Source organism: Peromyscus eremicus, chromosome 4, assembly GCF_949786415.1.
Source record: "Peromyscus eremicus chromosome 4, PerEre_H2_v1, whole genome shotgun sequence".
Lineage (NCBI taxonomy): Eukaryota > Metazoa > Chordata > Mammalia > Rodentia > Cricetidae > Peromyscus > Peromyscus eremicus.
Window position 1 is genome coordinate 9,222,352 of NC_081419.1, and position 23,595 is coordinate 9,245,946.

General features: G+C 44.8%; 1 protein-coding gene across 5 annotated transcripts in view; it reads left to right on the top strand.

The window, feature by feature from the left end:
* Window positions 1-19,442, top strand: part of Cntrl (centriolin) — an 87,555-nt gene extending 68,113 nt beyond the window's left edge. For 3 of the 5 annotated variants that reach the window (XM_059260147.1, XM_059260146.1, XM_059260150.1), the window contains 17 exons: window positions 714-844; window positions 940-1,080; window positions 1,177-1,303; window positions 1,450-1,614; window positions 2,322-2,481; window positions 4,901-5,016; window positions 5,091-5,308; window positions 8,466-8,623; window positions 9,827-9,900; window positions 10,795-10,983; window positions 11,382-11,607; window positions 12,193-12,398; window positions 13,455-13,595; window positions 15,946-16,209; window positions 16,380-16,442; window positions 16,992-17,195; window positions 19,013-19,442. In XM_059260147.1, coding sequence (XP_059116130.1) covers window positions 714-844; window positions 940-1,080; window positions 1,177-1,303; window positions 1,450-1,614; window positions 2,322-2,481; window positions 4,901-5,016; window positions 5,091-5,308; window positions 8,466-8,623; window positions 9,827-9,900; window positions 10,795-10,983; window positions 11,382-11,607; window positions 12,193-12,398; window positions 13,455-13,595; window positions 15,946-16,209; window positions 16,380-16,442; window positions 16,992-17,195; window positions 19,013-19,087 — 2,658 coding nt within the window. In that variant the 3' untranslated portion in view covers window positions 19,088-19,442. Of the gene's footprint in view, window positions 1-713; window positions 845-939; window positions 1,081-1,176; window positions 1,304-1,449; window positions 1,615-2,321; window positions 2,482-4,900; window positions 5,017-5,090; window positions 5,309-8,465; window positions 8,624-9,826; window positions 9,901-10,794; window positions 10,984-11,381; window positions 11,608-12,192; window positions 12,399-13,454; window positions 13,596-15,945; window positions 16,210-16,379; window positions 16,443-16,991; window positions 17,196-18,649; window positions 18,699-19,012 lie in introns of all 5 variants that reach the window. The other 2 variants (XM_059260149.1, XM_059260148.1) reach the window with 2 other exon arrangements.
* Window positions 19,443-23,595: the final 4,153 nt, after the last annotated feature.

Consider the following 23,595-nt stretch of genomic DNA (forward strand, 5'->3'; position numbering starts at 1 on the left):
GAGTCCATTTCAACTGATAGTGTCTGAAGTAAGAAGAAGCTATGTGGAAGATTGGAAGCTTGGTAAAATTATTGCCATTTAGTTGGCTAGATTTGATGTAATCAAATTTTTGAAATAAAAAGATATCTCTAGTCAGTCTCATCATCTTCAAACAACTTTTTCATAAATGCTTTTTGTTGACACAGATGTGATTTTATATAGTTCCTTTCACAGTGCTTACACCATTTACGGTGTTTTTCTGGTCTAACATACTCAAACATCTGTGTGCTGCTACACTGTCGTTTTAAAGACTAGACAGTATTCTGTTTGAATACACTGTCACTTCATCTTTTGTCGAGATTTAGCTAGTTACATTTTTACATAGTAATTATTTGCTTCTGGACAATTTTCTAAGTATTAGAGAGCCACAGCAAAGGAATGTTTTCAGGTTTTTCTCTTTTTATCTTGTTTTCTGAGAGTTGTACCAGTTAATACTGTGAATAACTGTGGTGAGTACTGTAGCCAAATTGTTGTGGTTTTGGTTTTTTTTTTTTGGTTTTTCGAGACAGGGTTTCTCTGTGTAGCTTTGGAGCCTGTCCTGGAACTCACTTGGTAGCCCAGGCTGGACTCGAACTCACAGAGATCCGCCTGCCTCTGCCTCCCAAGTGCTGGGATTAAAGGTGTGCACCACCGCCGCCCGGCGCCAAATTGTTTTTAATGAGTTTCTCTTCTAGACAAAGAATGCTGTTGAAAAGTTTGCTGATGCTGAAAGAAATCTATTACAAGCCGAGTCAGATGCTGAGGCTTTAGAAAAGAGAGCCCAAGAGACTGCATTTAACCTCGTGAAAGCTGAGCAGCAACTGAGGTGGGTGGACCCTGGGCCGCTGAGGGCTGAGGTGCACAGAGTAATGGTTGATGTGTGCTAAGCCTGAAGGACCGGGCATAAATATTCCATTGTAGATTGCTCCAGGCTGATGCGGAGGACTTGGAGCAGCACAAAATCAAACAAGAAGAAATCTTGAAAGAAATAAACAGAGTTATAGTAGCCAAAGATGCAGATTTCCAGTGTCTGAGCAAGAAGAAGGAGAAACTGACAGAAGAGTAAGTAAAGGGCTCTGGGGGCTGCGCTGGGGTGCTGCAGCAGCTGTGGGCATCGGGCTCCTTTAGAGGCTGCTCAAGTGCTGCCCTGCTTTGTAGGCTCCAGAGTCTGCAGACAGACATTGAGACAGCGGAACACAATGAGGACCACCACCTCCAGGTCCTTAAAGAGTCTGAGACTCTCCTTCAGGCCAAGAGAGCTGAACTGGAAACACTGAAAAGCCAGGTATGGCTAGACCCTCAGGAAAGACTGTTTAAGACGTATTTCTTCTTGAGGATTGCTGGATAAGGGTTATTTGATTGTAGAAAAGATGGAAAAGTATTAAGAATGTGTACATCCTGGAGTCACACTTCCCGGCTCTCCCCTTTCAGGTGACAAGCCAGCAGCAGGAGCTGGCTGTCCTAGACACTCAGTTGGGGCATAGAAGGGAAGAGCTGCTCCTACTCCAGGACAGCCTGGGCCAGGCAAAAGCGGACCTCCAGGAAGCCCTGACACTGGGCGAGACAGAAGTCGCTGAGAAGTGCAGTCACATCAGGGTATGTTTGGGAGGAGGCTTTCTTAGAAGTCCTCCGCAGTGCTTTGAAGTTTATCTTGAAGTTTTTCCGTGGTTCTTCCCAAATGGAGATAGAAATGCCTCCTCTATAGCGCTGTTTAGGTGTATGTTAATGTGTTGGTGATGAGGCAATCAGGTAGCCTCTGGATATACTCTGGGTTCTCTTGCTTCTTGGCTTTCTCATGTCTTTCCTGTCCAGGAGTGCCCTTATCCCAGTCACAGTCTACATCCCATTCTGCCTGTTTCTCATAGCTCAACCACATGCAACCTTCTGGTTTTTTTTCAGTTGCTCTTAAAGAGTTTCTTTCTCATGCATCTGATAGCAGCTGCTTGTCTACTGAGCATCTCAGTCTGTGATTGTGTCTGTGCCCCTAGCCTTCCGCCATGACAGCCCCTGAGGCTGGTGACCATGTCTGTGCCCCCAGCCTTCTGCCCTGACAGTCCTGTGACTGGGAGCAGCCTTTGCTTGGGGTAAATGGCACAAACACATTTGCATGAACATGTTACTTTTTTCTATTACACAGTAGATGTTAGTGCAAAATATAGTGCTGTTCTTGGTACCAAAGGCAAAAATTGCTATAAACTAAATTACAAATTAGATGTATGAGATAAAATAATAACAGGCTAACTCCTGTGAAAGGGATGCCAATTCTTAATTTCACAGAGGAGATGACTTTTATTTAAACACAGGAAGTAAAATCACTTCTGGAAGAGCTGAGTTTTCAGAAAGGAGAACTGAATGTCCACATCAGTGAAAAGAAGACTCAGCTCGCACTTATAAAGCAGGAGATGGAGAAAGAGGAAGAAAATCTTCAGGTAGTTTTACAGCAGCTGTCAAAACATAAGACTGGTGAGTTTAAAGAGCAAGTCTCAAAGTGTGAGGCTGGGGACATCTGACTGCAGGCCACAGAAAAGCACAGCTGGCCAGAGTCACATCTTCTGGATTGTATAAGCTCACTGATAAGCAAGAGGAGCAAGTTATAAAAGAAACATTAGTTTGTTAAGGTTGATTTAAAGCAAAATAACCATATTGGTGGCAGATTAGCGTATGTTGATGGAAGGAAGGACTCTTAGAGCTGATAGAGTGTAACTGAGACAGTTTTAAGACTCCAAATATTCAGACTTGTAAAACCAATTTTGTGGGGTATTTGATCACATGTGAAACCCAAAGCTGTGTTAATAAAATCAGCCTTGGATCAGTTGACAGGAATTAGCCATAGAGAGTACGGAGGACCCAGGAAGATGAATAGAAAGATGCACAGGAAGGAGTAGGGAGGGACTTGAGTTTCACGGTATTTTTTGTTTGGGACATCTGAAGAGAGGCTTTCTTGCTGGATCTCTGGCCAAAAAGGAGAGTCAGTTGGTTGTTTCTCGGCCTCTCTTAGCTAGCAGGTTTTCACCCCAACATCTGACTCCAGAGTCTTTATTGGTAAATAGAACAGTAGAGACTTAGTTAAAAACTACATTTGGCTGCCCCGGTAGAGCCGGTGCTGGCGGGACTGGAAATCCTGCCAGGCCTCAGGGCTGCAGGGCCACAGATGGTAGTTAAAATATCAGTAGATTCAGGTGCTGCCACTAAGCTGACTACAAAACAACAAACTCAAGTGTCCATTTCTACTCATCCAGAGAGGGCCAACCTTTATGTGTATGTACCACAGCAAGATTTCTAATTTCAAAACTGGGAGGAAAAGGCTTACGTTTAATATTTAATGACATGTAAAAATAGAATGAAAAATGTAGGTGAATGGTGACTGTGGGATATAGCCCAGTTATTTTATTTATTTATGTTACCATCATGTTTTATTTTATGTGAGTATAGTGTAGTCACATGTGTGTGCATGCCTATGTGTGTACACAGCCCAGAGGAGGACATCTGGGTCACTCTCTGTCTTTCCTTGAGACAAAGGCTCTCACTAAACCTGGTCCCAGTGATCCTCCTGACTCTGCATCCCACCCTACCCCACACATACACACATAGAACACTACAGTTATAGGTGCACAGCCACACCACAGCCACACACCAGTCCTCAGACCTACATAGCAAATGAGTTTACCTGCAGTGTCCTGGAAACCTGTGTGGGCAGTGAAGGGATGGGGAGAAAACAGATAGGCAGACATGCACACAGAACAGTGGGGATCAGGTGAGCTATACTCATTCTGTCATAGCAGCACCAACTCCACAGCAGCCTGGATCCTCGACTGGTTTATTCTGTGCAGCACAGTGGGGTTGCGGTCCAGTCTCAGTAGGAAGTCTCTCAGGCTGTAAGTATCTAGGAGGAGGGAGCTGCACTTGCTAGTCTGTGCACACACTGTCAGTGTTCGTGAGCTAAGGGAAGGACGGCTTTGCCCAGTCAAGTTGGCTTCCACTTGAGGACTGGGAATTCCTGGGAATTACCATTGACTATGGGTCTGAGGCCATGCCGTGTCAAACAAAGTATACTGAAATAAAATACCCCAAAAATGCTGTTGTAGTAGTCATCTTTTGAATTATTTTATTACACTGTTTTGTTGATTGTGTATGTGCATGTGAGGAACAGTGTGGAAGTCAGGACAACTTTTGGGGCGTTGGTTCTTTCCGCCATGTGGGTCCTTCCTATTGATCTCAGGTCACCAGACTTGGTGGTAAGAGCCGTGTCACCAGCCCTTTTAGAGATTTCTTTACTACATTTATTAGTACTTATCATTTGACTGTTGGACTTCTGATATTTACTTTCCAGATTGTCCCTAAAGAACAAATACCTATATTTTCAAGTTTTTCCTATTTTAATTAATATTTTTGCATATGAAATGTACTTAGCTCATTGTATGTGGATTTAAATGCTCCTAGAGTCAGAATTTTATTAAATGTTTTTAACAAATTAGTGTTGTTTTTTGGTTGGTCGGTTGGTTGGTTGGTTTTTTTTAGGGGGGCGTGAGTAGTGGGTTCCAGACAGGGTTTCTCTGAGTAACAGCCCTGGCTGTCGTGGAACTCGTTCTATAGACCAGGCTGGCCTTGAATTAACTCACAGAGATCCATCTGCCTCTACCTTCCAAGTGCTGGGATTAAAGGCATGCACTACCACCACCCAGCTAAAAATTAGCGTTTTTAATACTACATTCAAAAATATTTTTCCTTTACAAATAAAATCCTTTACAAATAAAATTAGCATTTAGGCAGTTCAACATAATTGTGTTTCAGTGTCAGTCAACAAGGAGTCACAGTCTGTCCTGTTCTGTTCTGTTCTGTCTCCTGGTTCTTTTACTCACTGACCCTGCTTTGTCTCTTTCAGAACTAAAGAATGTTGCAGACATACTGCAGCTTGAAAACAGTGCGCTTCAAGGTCTGAAGCTACAGCATGACCAAAAGGTGACGGAGCTGGAGAAGACGCAGGTGGATGTGCTGGAGGTACTGAGGAGAGCCTGTGCCTTTGCCCACAGCCTTTCTCCTCAGGGTTCTGAAGTCTCTCCTGTCTGATTCAGGAGAAGCTGGAACTGGAGAATTTGCAGCGGACAGCTGAGCAGCAGAGCAGGGAAATCGAGTGGCAGAAGCAGCTCCTGGAGAGGGACAGGCGGGACCTGGATCGAGTGAGGGCTGAGACCCAGGCACTGCAGTCATGCATCGAGTGTTTGACTAAAGAAAAGGAAGACCTCCGAGAGCAGTGTGAGACTTGGGAAAAGAAGTCTTCACACGCCAAAAGGTAAGAGAGCTGCTGTAGTGCTGTGTGTCTGTAATCCCAGTACCCAGGAAGCTGAGGCAGGAACATTGCTGTGGATTTGTGGCCACCATGGCCTACATAGCAGGTTCCAATTACCAGTACTGTTTAGTAAGAACCTGTCTCAAAACAGTAGCAAAAGCCAAGCCCACGCCTTTAATCCCAGCACTTGGGAGGCAGAGGCAGGTGAATCTCTGTGAGTTCAAGGCCAGCCTGGGCTACAGAGTGAGTTCCAGGAAAGGCGCAAAGCTACACTATTTTGCCTGGGGTTGGACAGTAAAGCTTGCCTTTCAAGCATGAGGACTTGAGTTCAGTCTCCAGAGCCCATGTTTAAAGCAGAAACAGCCCGACAGGAAAACCCACACTTGTAATCCCAGCAATAGGGAGGTCTCTGAAGCACCCAGGCCGGCCAGCCTAGCCTGCATGAGCTCCAGGCCACTGAGAGAGACCCTGCCTCAAAAAGACAGCAGCTCATAAGTACCTGAGGGTGTCCTCTGACACACAGACACACACAGACACACACACACACACACACACACACACACACACACACACACACACACAATCTTTTGCTGAAAACAATTGGAAAGGAACATTTTGTTCATTTCTGTAAGAAGACAGATTGTTCTCAGATCAATCTACATATTCAAAACAGTTGCAGTCAAAATCCCAGGTAGCATTTTTTTTCTGCCTTATTTAGAAATTCAAAAGTTGATTCTAAAATTTATAAGGAAATGTAAAAGACCTACAATTCATAGAATTCTTTAGATATAGCACATAAAAAAAGACAAAAACAACAACAAAAAAAAACTTTAGGAAATAAGAAAAAGATTTAAGACTAACCCCACTTGATTTTAAGACTTCATATAAATGATAGTAATCAAACCCTATATGATACTGGTGTGCACCAGATAAGTAGATCCATGGAACAGACTAGAACAGTGGATCTCAGTGATCCTGCTGCTTCACCCTTTAATACAGCTCCACATGCTGTGTGACCCCAACCATAACATTATTTCCGTTGCTACTTCATAACTGTAACTTTGCTACTGTTATGAATCCTAATGTAAATATCTGTTTTCCCATTGGTCTTAGGTGACCCCTGTCCTACCTACCCCCAAAGAGGTTGTGACCTACAGGTTGAGAACTGCTGGAATAGAGGGTCAAGAAATAAACTGTGATATATGAAGCACGTGTTTTGAGAAGTAGCTAAAGGCATCTTTTCAACAGAGAAATAGTCTTTTTAGATTTATTATTATAAGAATTGAAGATCCAAAACCCAAAATGCAATACATATTTTCACTATATAAAAAATGGAGGAGTAGAGAGATGGCTCAGCAGTTAAGGGCATCGGCTGCTCTCCCAGAGGATCTGAGTTGGATTTTTACCACCCACTGGCAGCGTACAACCACATGTAACTCTGGTTCCAGGCAATCTGGCACTCCCTTCTGGCCACTGTTAGCACTGGGCATGCAAGTAGTGCACAGATGTACATGCAGGCTGGACACCCATGCTCATAGAATAAGCAGACACAATGGTTCCATGGGTAAAGGTTCTTGCTACTGAGCCTGGGACACCCTGAGTTTAATTCCCTGAGCCCACAAAGTAGAAGGAGAATACCAACTCTTCTAAGTTGTCATTTTATCTCCACACATGCAACATGGCATGTGCATGCCCCCTCCCCAACTGAATAAATAAGTGTAAAAAAATGAGCCATAAATGTAAATGTAAAAATTAAATATGAAACTTAAGAGAAGGCAAGCAAGCCCTCTGTGACTTTGAGTAGGACAAAAATTTTCTTAACTCAGTACCAAAAACATGATCCATATAAAACAATAAAGTACAGGGGTTAGGGAGATGTCTGAGTGAGGACCTGAATTCTAGGACCAGAACTCATGTTAAAAGCTAGGCGTTGAGGAGTGAAGGCAAGATCCCATGGGCCCACTGGCCAGCCTGTTTAGCCAAGAGTGAGTTCCGGGTTCAGAGAGAGACTGTCTCATTTCATGCATGCCTGTACAGTTAAGCATGCCTGATGTGCTTTCACATAGACATAAAATTAGATAAGTAAAACAGGACATTTAAAGCTGACAAGAAGGCATACCAGATGCTGGGGTTGTGCATTGAGAATCCCAGCACTCTTGGGGAGAGATGCAAGGCAGGGATAGGAAAATCACCTGGAAGCCCACATGCCTGCCAGCCTGGAGAACACAGTCTAGCAGAAACATGATGAGAAACCACAGCAGGGAGAAAGGGAACCCCTGGAGGCTGTGCTCTGGCCTGTGCTCAGACATATGCACAGTAGTAATAACAAGTGATCTTATTAAAAACTGGGCGTGTAAGCCAGGTGTGATGATATGCACCTTTAATCCTTGCACTTGGGAAGTAGAGCAGGTGGATCTCTGAGTCTGAAGTCAGCTTGGTCTACAGAGCAAGTTCCAGGACAGCCAGGGCTCTGTAGAAAGACCCTTACTCAAAAAATCAAAATAAAATAAATTTAAAAATAAAAACCAGACATTTAAAAGATTACTTCAAAAGACACTATTGAACGTAATAAAAATACATGACAAGGGTTAGGAGAAAAATTTTTTCAGCTATGTGTGTAATATAAGTCCACAAAATGTATATTATAAAGAACCTTCAAAACTTGATAGGAAATAACCTAGTTTTTTAAATGGGCAAAAGATTTGAACATACATTTTCATAGAAGCTACATAATGGAAAAGAAGCGCATGAAAAGGTGCCCAGCGTCATTCCTCACCAGGGAAACCCAAGTTAAAACCTCAGTGAGATGCACACTTGCTAGAATGGCTGTGATGTGGGCAGACCCTATTGTACACATAGTGTGTTTCCTGCTTTTTCACTGATGATGAGTTAGCAGTCTGTGTTTATCACTCACTTTTATTTTGTTTTGGTTTTGGAATTTTGAATGTCGTATGTAATACTTTAACTTAGGGAATCTTTTGTTTTAATCTCCTATTTGGAATGCTGGTAAGGTATCCTTTGAAAATGAGTTCTGGCGTCTTAAATCCCAGCCTTATCCTCATCCCAACTTCCTACTGCACACCGTGGAAGGTGGCACTGCCCCTCAGGTGGCTTCATGGTGGGTGCTTTCTGCTTAACAGTCTGGTTTGTTCCATGGCAGAGTTTTAGCAGCTACAGAAGAAAGCAACAGAATGGAGCGGTCAAACTTAGGGACGCTAGAGCTGCGTGTCCAAGAGCTGCAGCAGGAGCTGGAGCACCTGAGCAGAGACAAGCTGGCCTTGCACAGCGACATTTCCACAGTGCAGCAGCAGCTACAAGGTAAGGGATGGACTCTGCAGCCCGCAGCCTGCCCTCAAGAGAAGTGATGGGTGCAGAATGCAGCATGGGATTGCTTTCTAAAGTTCAGTTATGGATTTATTATACCACTCTATAGATATACCATCCAAATCATAGACTTTAAGACACACATGATACGTGAATTTCATCTTAAGCTGTTTTTTTTCTTTAAATCTAATTTATGTTCCTTAGAGAACAGTTTAAAATTAGGGATATATATATATATCCCTTTATATATATATATAAAGTTACTTTTGGGCCAGTGAGGTGGCTCAGTAGGTAAAAAGCACTTGCCATAAAGCTTGACTACAACCTGTCCTTCAAGCTCACAATAAAAGGAGAGAATTGACTCCCAATGTTGACCTCTGCCCTCCACACTGATGCATGGCACATGCTCATTCTCACACAAAGACACACAATAAATTGACATCACCACTCAGGTCATAACTACGGCGTGTGTGTGTGTGTGTGTGTGTGTGTGTGTGTGTGACTGAATGCAAATAGGAAAACGTCTTTTATTACCAATGCTTCTGTTAATTTATTTAGGAGAAATGGCTAAGTATTTGTAGGTAATAATGTACGTGTTAAGCATGTATCATGTTCTAGTCATGATGTATGTACTGTCTCATTTTTAATCATATGACAAAACCAGATCTGGTGATACACACCTGTAAACTCAGCACTCAGTAAGCTGAGGCAAGAGGAAAGTAAGTTCAAAACCAACTGGGCTGCATAATGAAACACTGTATCAAAAACAAAATCTCTGGAGCGTTTGGGACATAGAAACCAGTATTCTGTCTATTTACAGGTGATGATACTAATAAGTTCTTGCAGTTTGCTCAGGATCACATAGCTAGCAATGGATATCAATTTTATCTAGGATTGTCTTCAGGAAAGAGTCTGCAAGGGTTACATTTCCACAAGTAATGTACAGTATACCCATTCTACATCATGAATCTCACCAACACTATTATCTAAATGTTTACTCTTTAATATGGAAATCTTTGAAAACCCGTACCTGGGTAGTATGTGTAACTGTCTTTTGTCCTTTAGTAATTACTGTGGCATCGCCATTGATTTGACAAAAATAAATATAAATTCAGTTCTGATAAACTTTGAAAGGGGGATCAAGTGGAAAACTATATGTATATGTGTAAGTAACATTTTATGAAAACGTTTTTCTAGATAAACGGGAAGCCATAATCTCCCTACAGGAGGAACTGAATAGTACCCAAGACCATTTGGACCTAGCAAAGCAGGTGAGTTTCACAAATATAATGGGCTTCTTACCGCTGGCACTACAGCACCATAGGCCTTTACACAGCACCATAGGCCCCCTACCTACACAGCACCATAGGCCTTACACAGCACCATAGGCCCTTACACAGCACCATAGGCCCCCTACCTACACAGCACCATAGGCCCCCTACCTACACAGCACCATAGGCCCCCTATCTACACAGCACCATAGGCCTTACACAGCACAGCCTTCCGATAAGGCTTTGGTCCTTGGATGGTTCTCTGATCTCTTTCAGCCCTCCATTCATGTTTGCCCAAAGCTAGTAAGAAGTAGGGTGGCAGCTAGACTCGAGCCAAACAGCAGTCCCTAGAAGGCTCTGTGGGGACATGGGGACCTATGACACAGGTGACCCCCACCTCCTGTAAGACTGCTCATAGAGCTGCAGAGCAGCTGTCGATTGGAGCACGCCTTTAATCCCAGCACTTGGGAGGCAGAGGTAGGCAGATCTCAGTGAGTTCAAGGCCAGCCTGGTCTACAAAGTGACAGCCAGGAATGTTACACAGAGAAACCCTGTCTCAAAAAACCAAAAACAGTAAAATAATAATAACACAGATAGTAACAAAAGAATGAATCCTTGTGTGTAGTTTTCTCTTCATTTTCTCAGCAGTCTTGGTTATTTGCAGAGCAGTGTTTATTCCCATCTTGGTGACAAGGCAGCTGAAGCTTTTCCTGAGGTTTTGCCATCCTTTGGCATCTTACCTGTTAGGCACTAAAAGAAGGCAAGCTGGGTGTTAACTCTGAGTCCTGGGCACTTTTCTGTAAGTTTGCTGATGGACCTGGTTGGTGCTGAACAGACACTGATCACCCTAGGAATGGCTTTGTGAGGAGTTCCAATGTGTCCTTTCTCCTAAAGGACCTGCTCCACACCACCCAGCGCCAGAATGCTCTGCTCAGTGAGCAGGGGCAGCTGCAGAAGGACATCAGCAAATGGATTGCCAGGTTTGAGAGCTGCCAGAAAGAGGCGGAGAATAAAGAACAGCAACTTCAGGAGCTTCAGAATGAGATCAGAGAGAGCAAGCTCCAGCTAGACCAGCAAGAAACGGTACTGCACAGAAAGGGGGCCATTCTGCGCTTCCTGGGAGCTCTGTGCCTCCCACCTCCCCACCCCAGATCAGACTGCCTGTGTGCATCTTCTGGGTGACTCTGAGTAGTATAAGTTATGGACCATTAAAAGTCATCAGGCATTGGTCTTGTAAAGCTCTTCATGGCCACATGCTAATGAGTTAGCAGCATACATCCTCTTCTCATGGTGGCCAGGTGGCTTCCCAGCCCCTGCTTCGTCTTTATGAAGGCACTGGCATTTGCTCTCCCTTTCTGTCTCCCCCCTCCTTCCCCCCTTCCCCGCAGACATCTCTCTCCTTTCTTTTGAACTGGAATCTCTCTGAGGATCGTCAGGGACACTTGTCCCTTTATGACTGACTGGGGTTCTTTTCTATTCAGATGTTCGAAAGGCTCCAGAAGGAAAGAGAAAGTGAGGAACAGAAGTTAGAGGCTGGTAAAGTTACACTGAGGCAGCAGCAAGAGCAGCTGGAGAAGGAGTTGACAGAGCAGAAAACCAGACTGGAGCAGCTGCTCACAGACGTGACGGCCGCTGAAGGACGCCTCAGGACCCTGCAGGAAGAGGAGCGGTGCAGTGAGAGCCTGGAGAAGACGCTCTCCCAGGCCAGTGAGTACACTGCAGGGGTGGGAGTTGGGCTGGGCTGGGGTGTTGTTCTGCTGGTCTGTGAAGAAGACCCAAGAAGGAGGAAGGAGGACCGAAGCGGGAAGGAGGGCAGCAGCCCTGGGAGAGATGGCTGAGGACACAGGGGCAGAGGGAGTGTGTCTTTATGGGGAGGTTTGACCCCAAGACTGGCCAGCATGGCCCTTCATGCCCTTCGGCCTCATTCCAGAAGATGAGTGGGTAAGTGGGACGTGAAGGGGGGAAGTTCGAGACTCGGAGGGCGAGCTTTCGGGAAATGTGCACGTGGGTGTATTTGGCTTCAGCTGCTGAGAAAAAGAGTTTCGGCACCGAGGGTGACTGCATGAGCTGTGCTAGAGTACAGGGGTCATCTCGGAGTCAGTGTGCTCTCTTGGTGAGCTTCTCTTGAGCCTGTGGAGTGGGTCAGGGCAGGCTTGTGAAACCCGCAACTAAAGGAAACAGCAGAGTGGGTAACACGCCACTATTAGGTGTCTGCTCGTGAGATACAGAAAGCTCTGCCCACAGATGGTCCAGGGCCTCCAGCCAAACGTACTAAGCATGCTCACATTCCAGAACAGCAGCTTTCAGAACGGGAGCAGCAGCTGATGGAGAAATCAAGTGAGCTGTTGGCCCTGCAGAAGGAGGCGGACGCTATGAGGGCAGATTTCAGCCTACTGCGAAACCAGTTCTTAACAGAAAGGAAAAAGGCAGAGAAGCAGGTGACTGGCCTAAAGGAAGCTCTAAAGAACCAGAGGAGCCAGCTGGAGAAGAACCTTCTGGTGAGTATTTGCTCCCCTGGAAGTGTAGAGAAAACAGTATGTTTACATTGAATTGACATAGACATTTTACTTATATACTGCTTCACTGGAGAGAAAAGAAATTACCCATCAGCCCAGGCCCTAGTCCAGTAGTTATTATTGGTATATATAATCATAATTTATTGTTGAAGTACACAGTGAGTTTTTTCTGAGACTTGGGCAGCTCTGGCTGCCCACAAGGGGCCATCCTGTGGACAGCATCAGCACAGTAGAGAGTTATGTTCAGCCCACTGTGGGCTGCCAGGGGTTGGGTTGGTAGGAACCTTTGTATAGCTACAGTTTGCCCTTTTGGGTCAACATTGGCTTTTATCAAACATACTACAACCAGGAAGTCAGGTGTACCATGCTTTTACCCATGAACTAAGTATGTTGAGGGGAGGGATAATTACATCATTGAGCACGGTGAGCAGTGGGTTCCCAAGGAATGGGTTCTCCCTGCTCTCTGCAGGGAATAGTGGAATCTGCTATATGAAAGGAATCTGGATGCATTTCCCAGAGGATGGTGTGCTTACACCTAGGACTTAGACAAGATGACCATAGAGATAGAATTTAGATGTCTAAAATTTAGTTTGGACATGGTAGCACACACCTTTAATCCCAGCACTCAGAACTAGAGGCCAGAGGATCTCTGAATTTGAGGCCAGCCTAGACTTACATGGTAAGTTCTAGGCCAGCCATAGCTACATAGTGAGACCCTATCTCAAATACATAAATAAATAAAATACCCCCCCATACACACACATAGAACCAATGATGATATTGTTGCCATTTCACAGATAATTAATGGGGCTGAGAAGGAGGAAGTAACTTGTCAGAGATAGTGCTAAAGATCTGAGGTTCAGACTTTGGGAGACCCCCAGCCACACTACACCCACCGGCCTCCAGAAGGCAGATGGATTTAGCTCCATCCTACAGCTATAGAAACTGAGGTGGTTACAGCGCTCGTGAGTGTGGAAGCCAGTGACTACAGCTGCCCATCCGTGACTGCAGGGCCATTTGCCTCCCTCTCTGTGCTAGGAGCAAAAGCAGGAGAATAGTTGCATGCAAAAGGAAATGGCCACAATTGAACTGGTGGCCCAGGACAACCACGAGCGAGCCAGGCGCCTCATGAAGGAGCTCAGCCAGATGCAGCACGAGTACCTGGAGCTCAAGAAACAGGTGTGCACCCCTGGAGCCTGCTGGCCAGCCTGGGCCGTCATGTGGGCTTAATACATTCCCTCCCCCAGGGCTCAGGCAGCTTTATTGTTGTATTTCTCTCTAAGAGGCATGTGGGAGTTGTGAAAAGCTGATGGTTAAGAGTGTTCTGTAAGTTAAATCTTTTTCAGCCCTAAAATTTAGACACAAACTTAAGGAAAAAGTATTGGTTAAAAATATACTTTTAAAATTATTTTAAGTTCAACTAGCTTTTTTTTAAATGATGTTTATTTATTCGTGTGTTTGTTTATCCCTTGCATGCCCTCTAGGCACACACTATAGTGAACATGTGGGGGAGGTCAGAAGATAACTTGAGGGAGTCAGTTCTCTCCTTCCTACTGGGTCTTGGGGATTCAACTCAGGTTGGCAGGCTTAACCTGCTGAGCCAGCTCAACTGACTTTAAAATGGCTGTGTAGGCACAGGCTCCTAAGTGTGCAGGTCTGCATGTGTGGAGTTGGAGTACACCTTGGCTATCATTATCAGGAACCCTAGCCATGTCTCTTTAGCCAGGGTCCCTAATTGTCCTGGGGCTTACCTATTAGATTAGACTGGCTGGGCAGGAACTCCACGGAGGCCCTGTCTCCATTTCTCCGGCACTAGGATTCAAGTGTGTCCCCATGCCCACCATTTTATGTGGGTTCTGAGGATTGAGCTCAAGTCCTCATGCTTGACTTGACTGACTGATAGGTCCCTCCACCCCCAACTCGTTATGTTGTGTGTGCATGTGTAGCAGTACACATGTGTACACACATGTGGAGGCCAGAGATCAGACTCAGGTGTCAGTCCTCAGAAGACATCCACCCTGCTGTCTTAAGAGTTTCTATTGTTGTGATAAACACCATGACCAAAAGCAATTTGGGGAGGAAAGGGTTTATTTCAGCTTATAACTCTCAGGTCCATCACAGAGGGAAGTCAGGGCAGGAACTGAAACAGGGGCCATGGAGGAACACTGCTTACTGGCATGCTTCTCATGGCTTGCTCAGTCTGCTTATACAACTCAGGACCATCAGCCCACGAACGGCACCAACCAGTGTGCTGGGGCCTCTGACATCATCAATCATTAATCAAGACAATGCCTGACAGAATCACCTCATGCCAGTCTTAGAGGCATCTTCTCAAGTCAGAGTCCCTCTTCCCAAATGACATAAAACTAAGCAACAGTCTCTCACTGGGACCTGCGGCTTACCAGTTAGGACAGGCTCCATACATCCTCCTGTCTCCACGTCCCCCAGCACTGGAATTACAAGCACAATGACACAACACCCAGCTTTTTATGTGAACACTGGAAACCAAACTCCAGTCCTGATTTATGGCCTGCACTGCACTGAGCCATCTCCTCAAGGTGTTGCTTGGTGTATGTATGCATGTGTGTTAAGGTGTTGCTTGGTGTGTGTGTGTGGGGGGTGTTAGGGTATTTGTGTGTGTGTGTGTGTGTGTGTGTGTGTGTGTGTGTGTGGTGTTAGGGTATTGTGTGGTGTGTGTGGTGTTAGGGCATTGTGTGGTGTGATGTGTGTGTGTGTGTGTGGTGTTAGGATGTTGTGTGGTGTGTGTGTGTGGTGTTAGGATGTTGTGTGGTGTTAGGGTATTGTGTGGTGTGGTGTGTGTGTGTGGTGTTAGGATGTTGTGTGGTGTGGTGTGTGTGGTGTTAGGGTATTGTGTGGTGTGTGTGTGTGTGTGGTGTTAGGGTGTTGTGTGGTGTATGTGTGGTGTATGTGTGTGGTGTTAGGGTGTTGTGTGGTGTGTGTGTGTGGTGTTAGGGCATTGTGTGGTGTGATGTGTGTGTGTGTGTGTGTGTGGTGTTAGGGTATTGTGTGGTGTGGTGTGTGTGTGTGGTGTTAGGATGTTGTGTGGTGTGGTGTGTGTGGTGTTAGGGTATTGTGTGGTGTGTGTGTGGTGTATGTGTGTGTGGTGTTAGGGTGTTGTGTGGTGTTAGGGTGTTGTGTGGTATGTGTGGTGTTAGGGTGTTGTGTGGTGTGGTGTGGGTGTTGCATGCACTGAGTGTTTCATGTAGAGGCCAGAGAAGGACCCTGGTGTCCTCCTCTAATTGCTCTTACTGCCTTGAGACAGGGCCTCTCATTGAAGCAGCTCGCTAGTTAGGCTTGGTGGCCAGCCAGTGAGCTCCAAAGATTGACCTGTTCCTGCCTGCCCAGTACTGAACTTTCAACATGGTCCACCTCGTCCAGCCTTGTGTGTCCTTCTCCTTGCAAAGCAAGCACTTTACTGAGCCAGTCCAGTGTTTGTAGATCCTTCACTATATGGCACATAAGCAACTCGATTCTAAGTGCTGCTGTTGGACCTCAATTCATTCTTTAGATGGCAAACCAAAAGGATCTGGAGAGAAGGCAAATGGAGATCAGTGATGCAATGAGGACACTTAAGTCTGAGGTGAAAGATGAAATCAGAACCAGTCTGAAGAACCTCAACCAGTTTCTCCCAGAACTACCAGCGGATCTAGCAGCTATTTTGGAAAGAAACGAAAACTTAGGAGCATTGGAAAGCTTGAAAGAGAACTTCCCATTCACCACGAATGAGAGACTTTTTGAAGAAAAATCCAACTTTTCCCATGTTCACATCATGGTAAAGTTCATCCTGTTCTTCCCTGGGCTTCACAGAGTGATAGTTTGGTTCCCACCTCCCCCAGTAAAGCTAAAAACAGGTTTTGGGGTGCCAGGATAGGAGAGAAAGATGGTAGGGCTCCCACTCACGTCAGTTGGTGACTCATTGGTCTCCTTTTCTTTCTGAAAAAGGATGAACACTGGCGTGGAGAAGCACTCCGTGAGAGACTGCGCCACCGTGAAGATCGACTCAAGGTTGCCTCTTTAAAAAAAACAACAAAAGCCAGTGTGAGATAGTTGGCACTTGGCAAGTGGGGAGACGTCTCCATGCCCGCGAGCTGCCCCGCGAGCTGCTTAGTCCACTCTATTGCAGCCTCGAGAGGCCACTTAGAGGTCACATTGTAAAAGTCCAGAGGAGCTGACCTCACTCAGTAGTAACTGGCTGTCACTATTCACAACCTTAGGGCCCTGGACGTACAGCTCAGTGGTACAGCACTTGCCCAGCAGTGTAGGGCACTTGGTCCAGTCGTAATTCGGATGTGAAGTTGTGTTCTTTAACCTGTGTAACGCTTCCTTGAGACAGGGTCTCCCTCTACCATAGGCTGTCCTGGAACTACAGGGGGGTCTTGACCTGGGGGCTGTCCTGCCTCAGCCGTCCCAGTGCCAGGACTAAATAGGGATACTGCCATGCCCTGCCCTCACTCCTGTTGATTGAAGTCAGACTTGCTTATCAGAGGTGAAGAAGCTGAGTGATGTTTCAGGTGCATTTCTTCCGTGTAAACCCCACATCTGTAACACTTTCAGGCTCAACTTCGACACTGTATGTCTAAGCAAGCAGAAGTATTAATCAAAGGGAAGCAGCAGACAGAGGGCACCTTACACAGTCTGAGGAGACAAGTCGATGCGTTAGGAGAACTGGTCACTAGTACTTCTGTAGACTCGTCATCACCCAGTCTGTCTCATCTAGAATCATCCCTTGTGGAGGACTCCCAGCTTGGACAAAGTCAGGTAAGAGGGAAACTCTGAAAGAGTTTAGAGTTACTTAGACTACCTGAAAACTTTGGGGTTGGTGATCCAAGACTTGGGATCTAAATGGCACTCTCAGCTGTCTTGGCAAAAACCTTGTCTGCCATCTCTGGGAAAATTTACCTGCTCTATAGGTACAGAAAGAAGGTAAACTGGTGTTAGTGAACTAGAACTGGATAGGAGGGCCCAGGAGAAACGGAGTCAGTTTGTCTGTGCTCTCCACTTGTGAGATCAGTGTAGAGCCTAGACCCTGAGAGCTGGAGGGATGGCTCAGCAGTTAAGAGCACTGGCTGTTCTTCCAGAGGTCCTGAGTTCAATTCCCAGCAACCACATGGTGGCTCACAACCATCTGTAATGAGATCTGGTGCCCTCTGCTGGCCTGCAGACACAGTACCGTATACATAATAAGTAAATAAATCTTTTTTTTTTTTTTTTAAAAAAAAAAAAGAGCACTGGCTGCTCTTCCAGAGGACTTGGATTCACTTCCCAGTACCCACATGATGTTCACAATCATCTGTTGTTACTCTACGTCCAGGGGACCCAATACCCTTTTTTCCAGTCACCCAAATAATGTAGACATATACATGCAGTCAAAACAGCTATAACACATTTTTAGAAGAAAAAGCTTAGACCTGTGAGGTCAAGTCTGGGTTTCCCTGGGTTTTAGGTAGTGACCATTTCTCACAGGCATTTGAATGCCGACCTCTTCACTGTCTTATAAAACTCTAGATCTCTCAAGGGTTTCTGTGTGAGGTTTAGTTAGTAACCATTTAAGAGGAACATAAAGTAACTCATGGAACTGGCCAACAATAACATGGTTGGACAGAAAATGGCTTCAATTTCCAGGTGCTTACTCTGTGTACATGCTAAAAGCTGTACATTCAACATCCCATTTAATTTTTATATCCTGGAAGGTACAAATTGTCCCTTTATGTTGGTAAAGAACTATATAAAGTGGTAAACACCAGGTCAAGGATATAGCAAAGGACAAATGGGGATATACAGGCCAACCTACCTTTACCAGAAAGCAGTGTGTCCCAAAGAATGTCCAAGGACAGTTGCTTCTTTAATTTGCCTAAGGAGGGGCAAATGACTTACCTGAGTCACAAAGCTAATGAGCAGCAGGACTGAGATTTTAACATGATTGCTTTAACACTTGTGGTGGAGACAAGTCAGGTAAAGGCCCAAACCACTTGGCCCTCCAGAACTTAATAGACTCAGTAAGGGCTTAGTAAGAGCATGTATGGGCCGTGGATATAGAAGAATGCATGCGCTTTGGAGGTACTCTACATTAGAGGTGCAGGTGAGTTGTAGGCACCTGTCAAAGTCTGGGGTTGTCACAACATCTGGGACACTATGAGATGAAGCTGGATTGGGGGCTGGCTCCTGTGCTTAAAATTGTTTTTCTTTCTTAGAGTTCCTTTCACGTTCTGCAGGGTCCATCAAAACCACACAGTTACCACCTCTGAGTTTCCTGCTTGAAGGGTATGTTAGCAACCCTGCATTTAATTGGAAGATTTGGAAGTCTGGCAGCCCCAGAAAAAATAACTGTTCACCTTTCAGTCATGATTTTGTAGCAGTTCATCTTAAAGTATTTTGGGGGCTGGGGATTTGGCTTAATGGTAGAGCACTTGCCTAGCACATGCACATCCCCAGATTCATCCCCCAGCACTACAAAAAAAGGTTCCAGAGAGGCCCTTAAACAAGTTACTTTGCCAGCCATCACACCACCTCCTCATTCTGTAAGACCGTGTCCTGTTAGAGAGGTTTAATTCATCCACTCTGTTCTGTTACTGTAGGAAAAGAAGCTTCAGCCGAGGTCAGGAATACAGTCGTGTGTGAACAAAGAGGAAATGCCTACTCTACCTCATTGACTTCCTAATTGGAACGTCAGTTTATTACCAAGACCCTGTGAATCAAAGACTGAAAATGCGTTGTAGTTTGTGTTTGTACTGTTTATACTGCAGTTTTTGTAAATTACATGTACTTGTGGGACAAGATGTGGATAGTCTAAACCAGAATGTAAGGGGGGTATTTTTATTTTTCTCCCCCAGTCTTGCTATGTTTTTGTTCTCCCAGTGAATTTTTAACCACATACCCTGAATCCATAACTGGTATGTCTAGTTACCATGAAAAAGAATGTACTAAAAGTCCCAAGACTTAAGTTATTTTTAGATTCTGATCAGAAATCTATTTTTAATATGAAAATAAAAGATACTGTCAACTTGGTCTAACTTTACATTTCTTAGCGTTCTTTGGTAAAACATCAAGTTATTCCTTAATTCCAAGACAATGACAATCTTCCAGCCATTTCTCCCCAATTTTTACCTGGTCTTAGCAATGAGTGCTTCCTTCTTCAGAAGTCTCTATCAGGAAATCATTGCACTTAGGCTGCTTTTCTTTAGCCTATTAAAATAGTAATTCTCCAGTGGAAAACGTCAAGACTGTATTGTGGAGACTAAGCTCTGATGACGAATGTATATATTCGTCAGCCAAGCAGTGGTGGCGCACACCTTTAATCCCAGCACTCGGGAGGCAGAGGCAGGTGGATCTCTGAGTTAGAAGCCAGCCTGGTCTACAGAGTGAGTTCCAGGACAGCCAGGACTACACAGAGAAACCCTGTCTCAAAAAACAAAAACAAAAAACAGAAAACAAACAAACAAACAAACAAAAGAATGTGTATTAGTCCACTTTTAAGCACTGGAACAGCTCACTCTGTGTTACATTTCTTTAGAAATGAGCAGCTCTGTCACGGCTGTGTGGCTCCAACCGTCCTAATGATGTTGGTGACTAGACAGCCTTTGAGCCATAGTCAGTACTGCACCATGTCAGCAGAGCACCTAGAGTTTTGAACCTCTAAGATACAGGGTAAATATAATTACCACAGAGATAATGGAAGTCACACCGCTTGCTGCACAGTATGTTCTAGAAGGCATGCATTTCCAACACCGTGGGAGCTGGTTTTCAGGTTCCTCATGGCTTTCCCCAGCAGGTCCACAAAGAGAGGATGATTAGGACCACGGGCCTGAGTGCAGGTGTCTGACATGGTCTGCACTTGGCTGTGCTGGGGGAGGAGGTCTTTTGCTCCACCCCTTGCGTCTCTATAAATAACCTGGGGCAGAGACAGTTGGGCCATTGGAAAAGGTTGCAGGCCTCTCGGGGCTATCCTTTATTTTCTATCTGTTCATCTCCACAATCTAAATCCTTCTATCTAATATTTCCTGCTGCTCTCACTCAAGAAAACTCTGGGGAGCTGTGGGGTTGGTGGGTAAATGCCCCACAGAATGGCGCCATGAACAGGGACTTAAAAAAAAAAGAGAAAAAGAAGAAAAAAGAAGGGGGGAACTAAAGATAAATGAACAGGGACTAAAGACAAAGTAATAAGGACTAAAGATAAAGGAAAATAATAGTTTTATTACAGAGTTTTTTGGCAAAAGTGCTGAGTCAGCCCTGCCAGTGGAAAGGGGCATGCCCAGTGTTATGGAATATATATATATATATAAAATTAAAGGGCAGGGGTTTTATCCTCAAGAGAAAAGGAAAAACGGACTGGAAGGATGTCCAATGCTGCAGCGCAAAAATTCTCTTCTGTCAAAATTTTCTATCTTCTATCCCCTTTTCAATTTCTTTTTTTTTTTTTTTTTTTTTTTTTTTTTTTGGTTTTTCGAGACAGGGTTTCTCTGTGTAGCTTTGCGCCTCTCCTGGAACTCACTTGGTAGCCCAGGCTGGCCTCGAACTCACAGAGATTCACCTGGCTCTGCCTCCCGAGTGCTGGGATTAAAGGCGTGCGCCACCACCGCCCGGCCCTTTTCAATTTCTATCTGTGAAAAAATAAGTATAAGGTATAGGGTAGTAATATAGTGTAGGGAAAACTTAGAAGTGTTAAGATTGTGTATAAAAAATTTAACTAAAAGCAACTAGACAGCAAAACTCCAATTTTCTAATTTTGGGGGCTATGAACGCAAACTGGGGAAAAAAATCTTTCTTTGAGCTTTATGGGGAGTAAAAAAGCTCTTCTTTGAGCTGACGGGGAAGAAAAAGTTTCCTATGGAAGCTTTTGTCCTGGGGACAGCTGAAATGCTAAGTCCAAGCGGCAGGAGAAAGTGATTTCTCCCTGAGGCAAAAATGTGGGTGTAAGAAGCCAAAAAGTTTAAAGTTCAGAAGTTTTGGGAAAAGTTAGTCTTTCTCTCTTGGGGAAAAAAATCTTTCTCTTAAACTAAAAGCTTTTCTTGGAAAATTTGGGGGGGGAAATCTCTCTAAAAAGCCTTAATCATTCTTTCTTAAACTAAAAGCTCTCTTAAACTTAAAAACTAAAGCCTTTAACTTTCTCTCAGAAGGACAAAAACTAGAATCACCTGAAGATATTAGTATGGGGATCACCTGTGATTAGCTCTAAGGGAAAACAACAAACCTCTTAAGACAGCAAAGCCTCTCTAAGTTCTGTCTTTCAAGCTTTAAAAATCCTCCGTGCAATACAGGAGGCAGGGATGGAGTTCCTAAAAACCTCTTCTAAGATCTGTCTCTTCAAGCTAGTAAGACAGTGGGTCAGAGTACCCTGAGGGAAATGCTTGGGAGAGTGTGGGTGAAGAGCCATAAAGAATCCAATAGGGCAGGAAACTGTTTACTGGGAAAAGCAAAAAAGCCAAGCTTTTCAGTTATACCGAGCTGAGGCATCAAGGGTTTTGTTTGAGTGAGTTTCAGAATGAAAAGGTGCTTCTAATCATCCTAACACAAAGATCCCCTGAAGCAATGCAAACTCTGTTAGCATTGTATCCTCGCTTCTGACCAAAAACCCAGAGGCCAGTCTCTTGAGTTGGGGTGCATTTCGGGGATACTAGGGAGCACAGAGCTGAGGCAGGAAGGTGCAGGACCCAGGGGAAGATTGCTAATGAACAAACAAAGCTAAAGCTGGTGGGAACAGCATAGTTGCAGGCTTTCCTACAAGTCCCGGGTTGATAGGTCCACAGCTGCAAAAAGAAATCTGAGAAAAGCTTTCCTATCAGAGTAAGGACCTTTCTGGGAAAACAGTAAAGCTGAACTGTGTCTGAAGCAGTTGTGCTGCTGAGTCAGAACGCTGTCTGGGGAAAGAGCCCAGCCAGGGACAGAATAGAACTATCCAGGAGTAAAGCTTTCTTCTCTATCAGAGAAAGCATCTTTTTGAGAAAAGTTTTGTTTCAGCTGACTCCCTGAGATGAGGAAGTGTAGCCCTGAGGGGTGATTGCCTCTGGCATAAGCTCTGTCCTTGAGCACCCAGACAAGCAAATGCAACCCACTGGGGGACTGGGCCAGGTGAAGGCCTGATGAGGCAACACACCTGTCCTAATGGGAGTTTAGAGATGGCAAAAACCTCCCGTTAGAAAAGCAGAAGCTTGATTTAAGAACACAAACTCCACAGACCCCGAAAACAAACGGACAAAAAGCCCCTACCTTTAGTAGCAGGGAAAGCCACCACTGTAGTGTCGGAAACTGTTTCTGGGGTAGAGGGGATAAACTGAGACCAAACTGGGAACTGATTCTGAAGGAACGGAGAAGGGACAGATTCCTCTCCAGAAAATGCATGACCTGACAAAGCTGCTAGAGTTTGAGGCAGATTTGGGGGGATAAAAGCCCCTACCTCCAAAGGCAGCTAGCAGAGGTACAGAGCCATAGACAGATACCTGAAGCTCTGCATGGGGGGGGGGGGGGGACAAGCAAAACGGGATAAAGATCAGTGGGAGAAAAATCTCTGAAGGAGCTATGGAAAAGCTCTGTTGTAAATGCTTTTGTTTTTCACTGACTGGCTAAGGCAAACACAAGCCCCAAGGAAAGCTGCTATCAGGAATGCCAGCCTCAATGCGCACTAACAAGGCAGGTGCAGTTCCGACTGGGGCCGGTGTCCGATAAAACAGAGAGAGACACCTGTTGAAGCCAGCTGAGAAGAGTGCAGAAATCTCCCAATCTCCTGTAGTTGAAAACTTAAAACACTTGGTTCAAATCTCTTGTTGCAAAAGCAAAAACTTCGTAAGCAAGTCCGGTAAAAGTACCAGAAGTTAACTCCTAGACCCGAAAAGAACTATGGAAAATGAAGTCTGAAAGCTAGCTTGTGACAGTGAGCTGATGAAGAGAAATGCATTCTGGGAAATGTAGTATTTCAGCTAAAGATGGCGATACTGTCCAAAAACTTTTCAGCTCAGAATGAAGTTTCTTCTCAAAGCAATGCTAGAAAGCTTAATCTTACCTCTTGAGAACTCAGATCAGACAAAAAAGCTACATATAAGTGCAAACAAGCCACTTTAAAATCCTTAAAACAAGGGAAAGCAGTTTATACACTGAATGTTGTCTTAGATATGAAGAAACTTATGTGAAGTTAAAAATTCTTTACCTCTTCAACAAACAGCCTGCA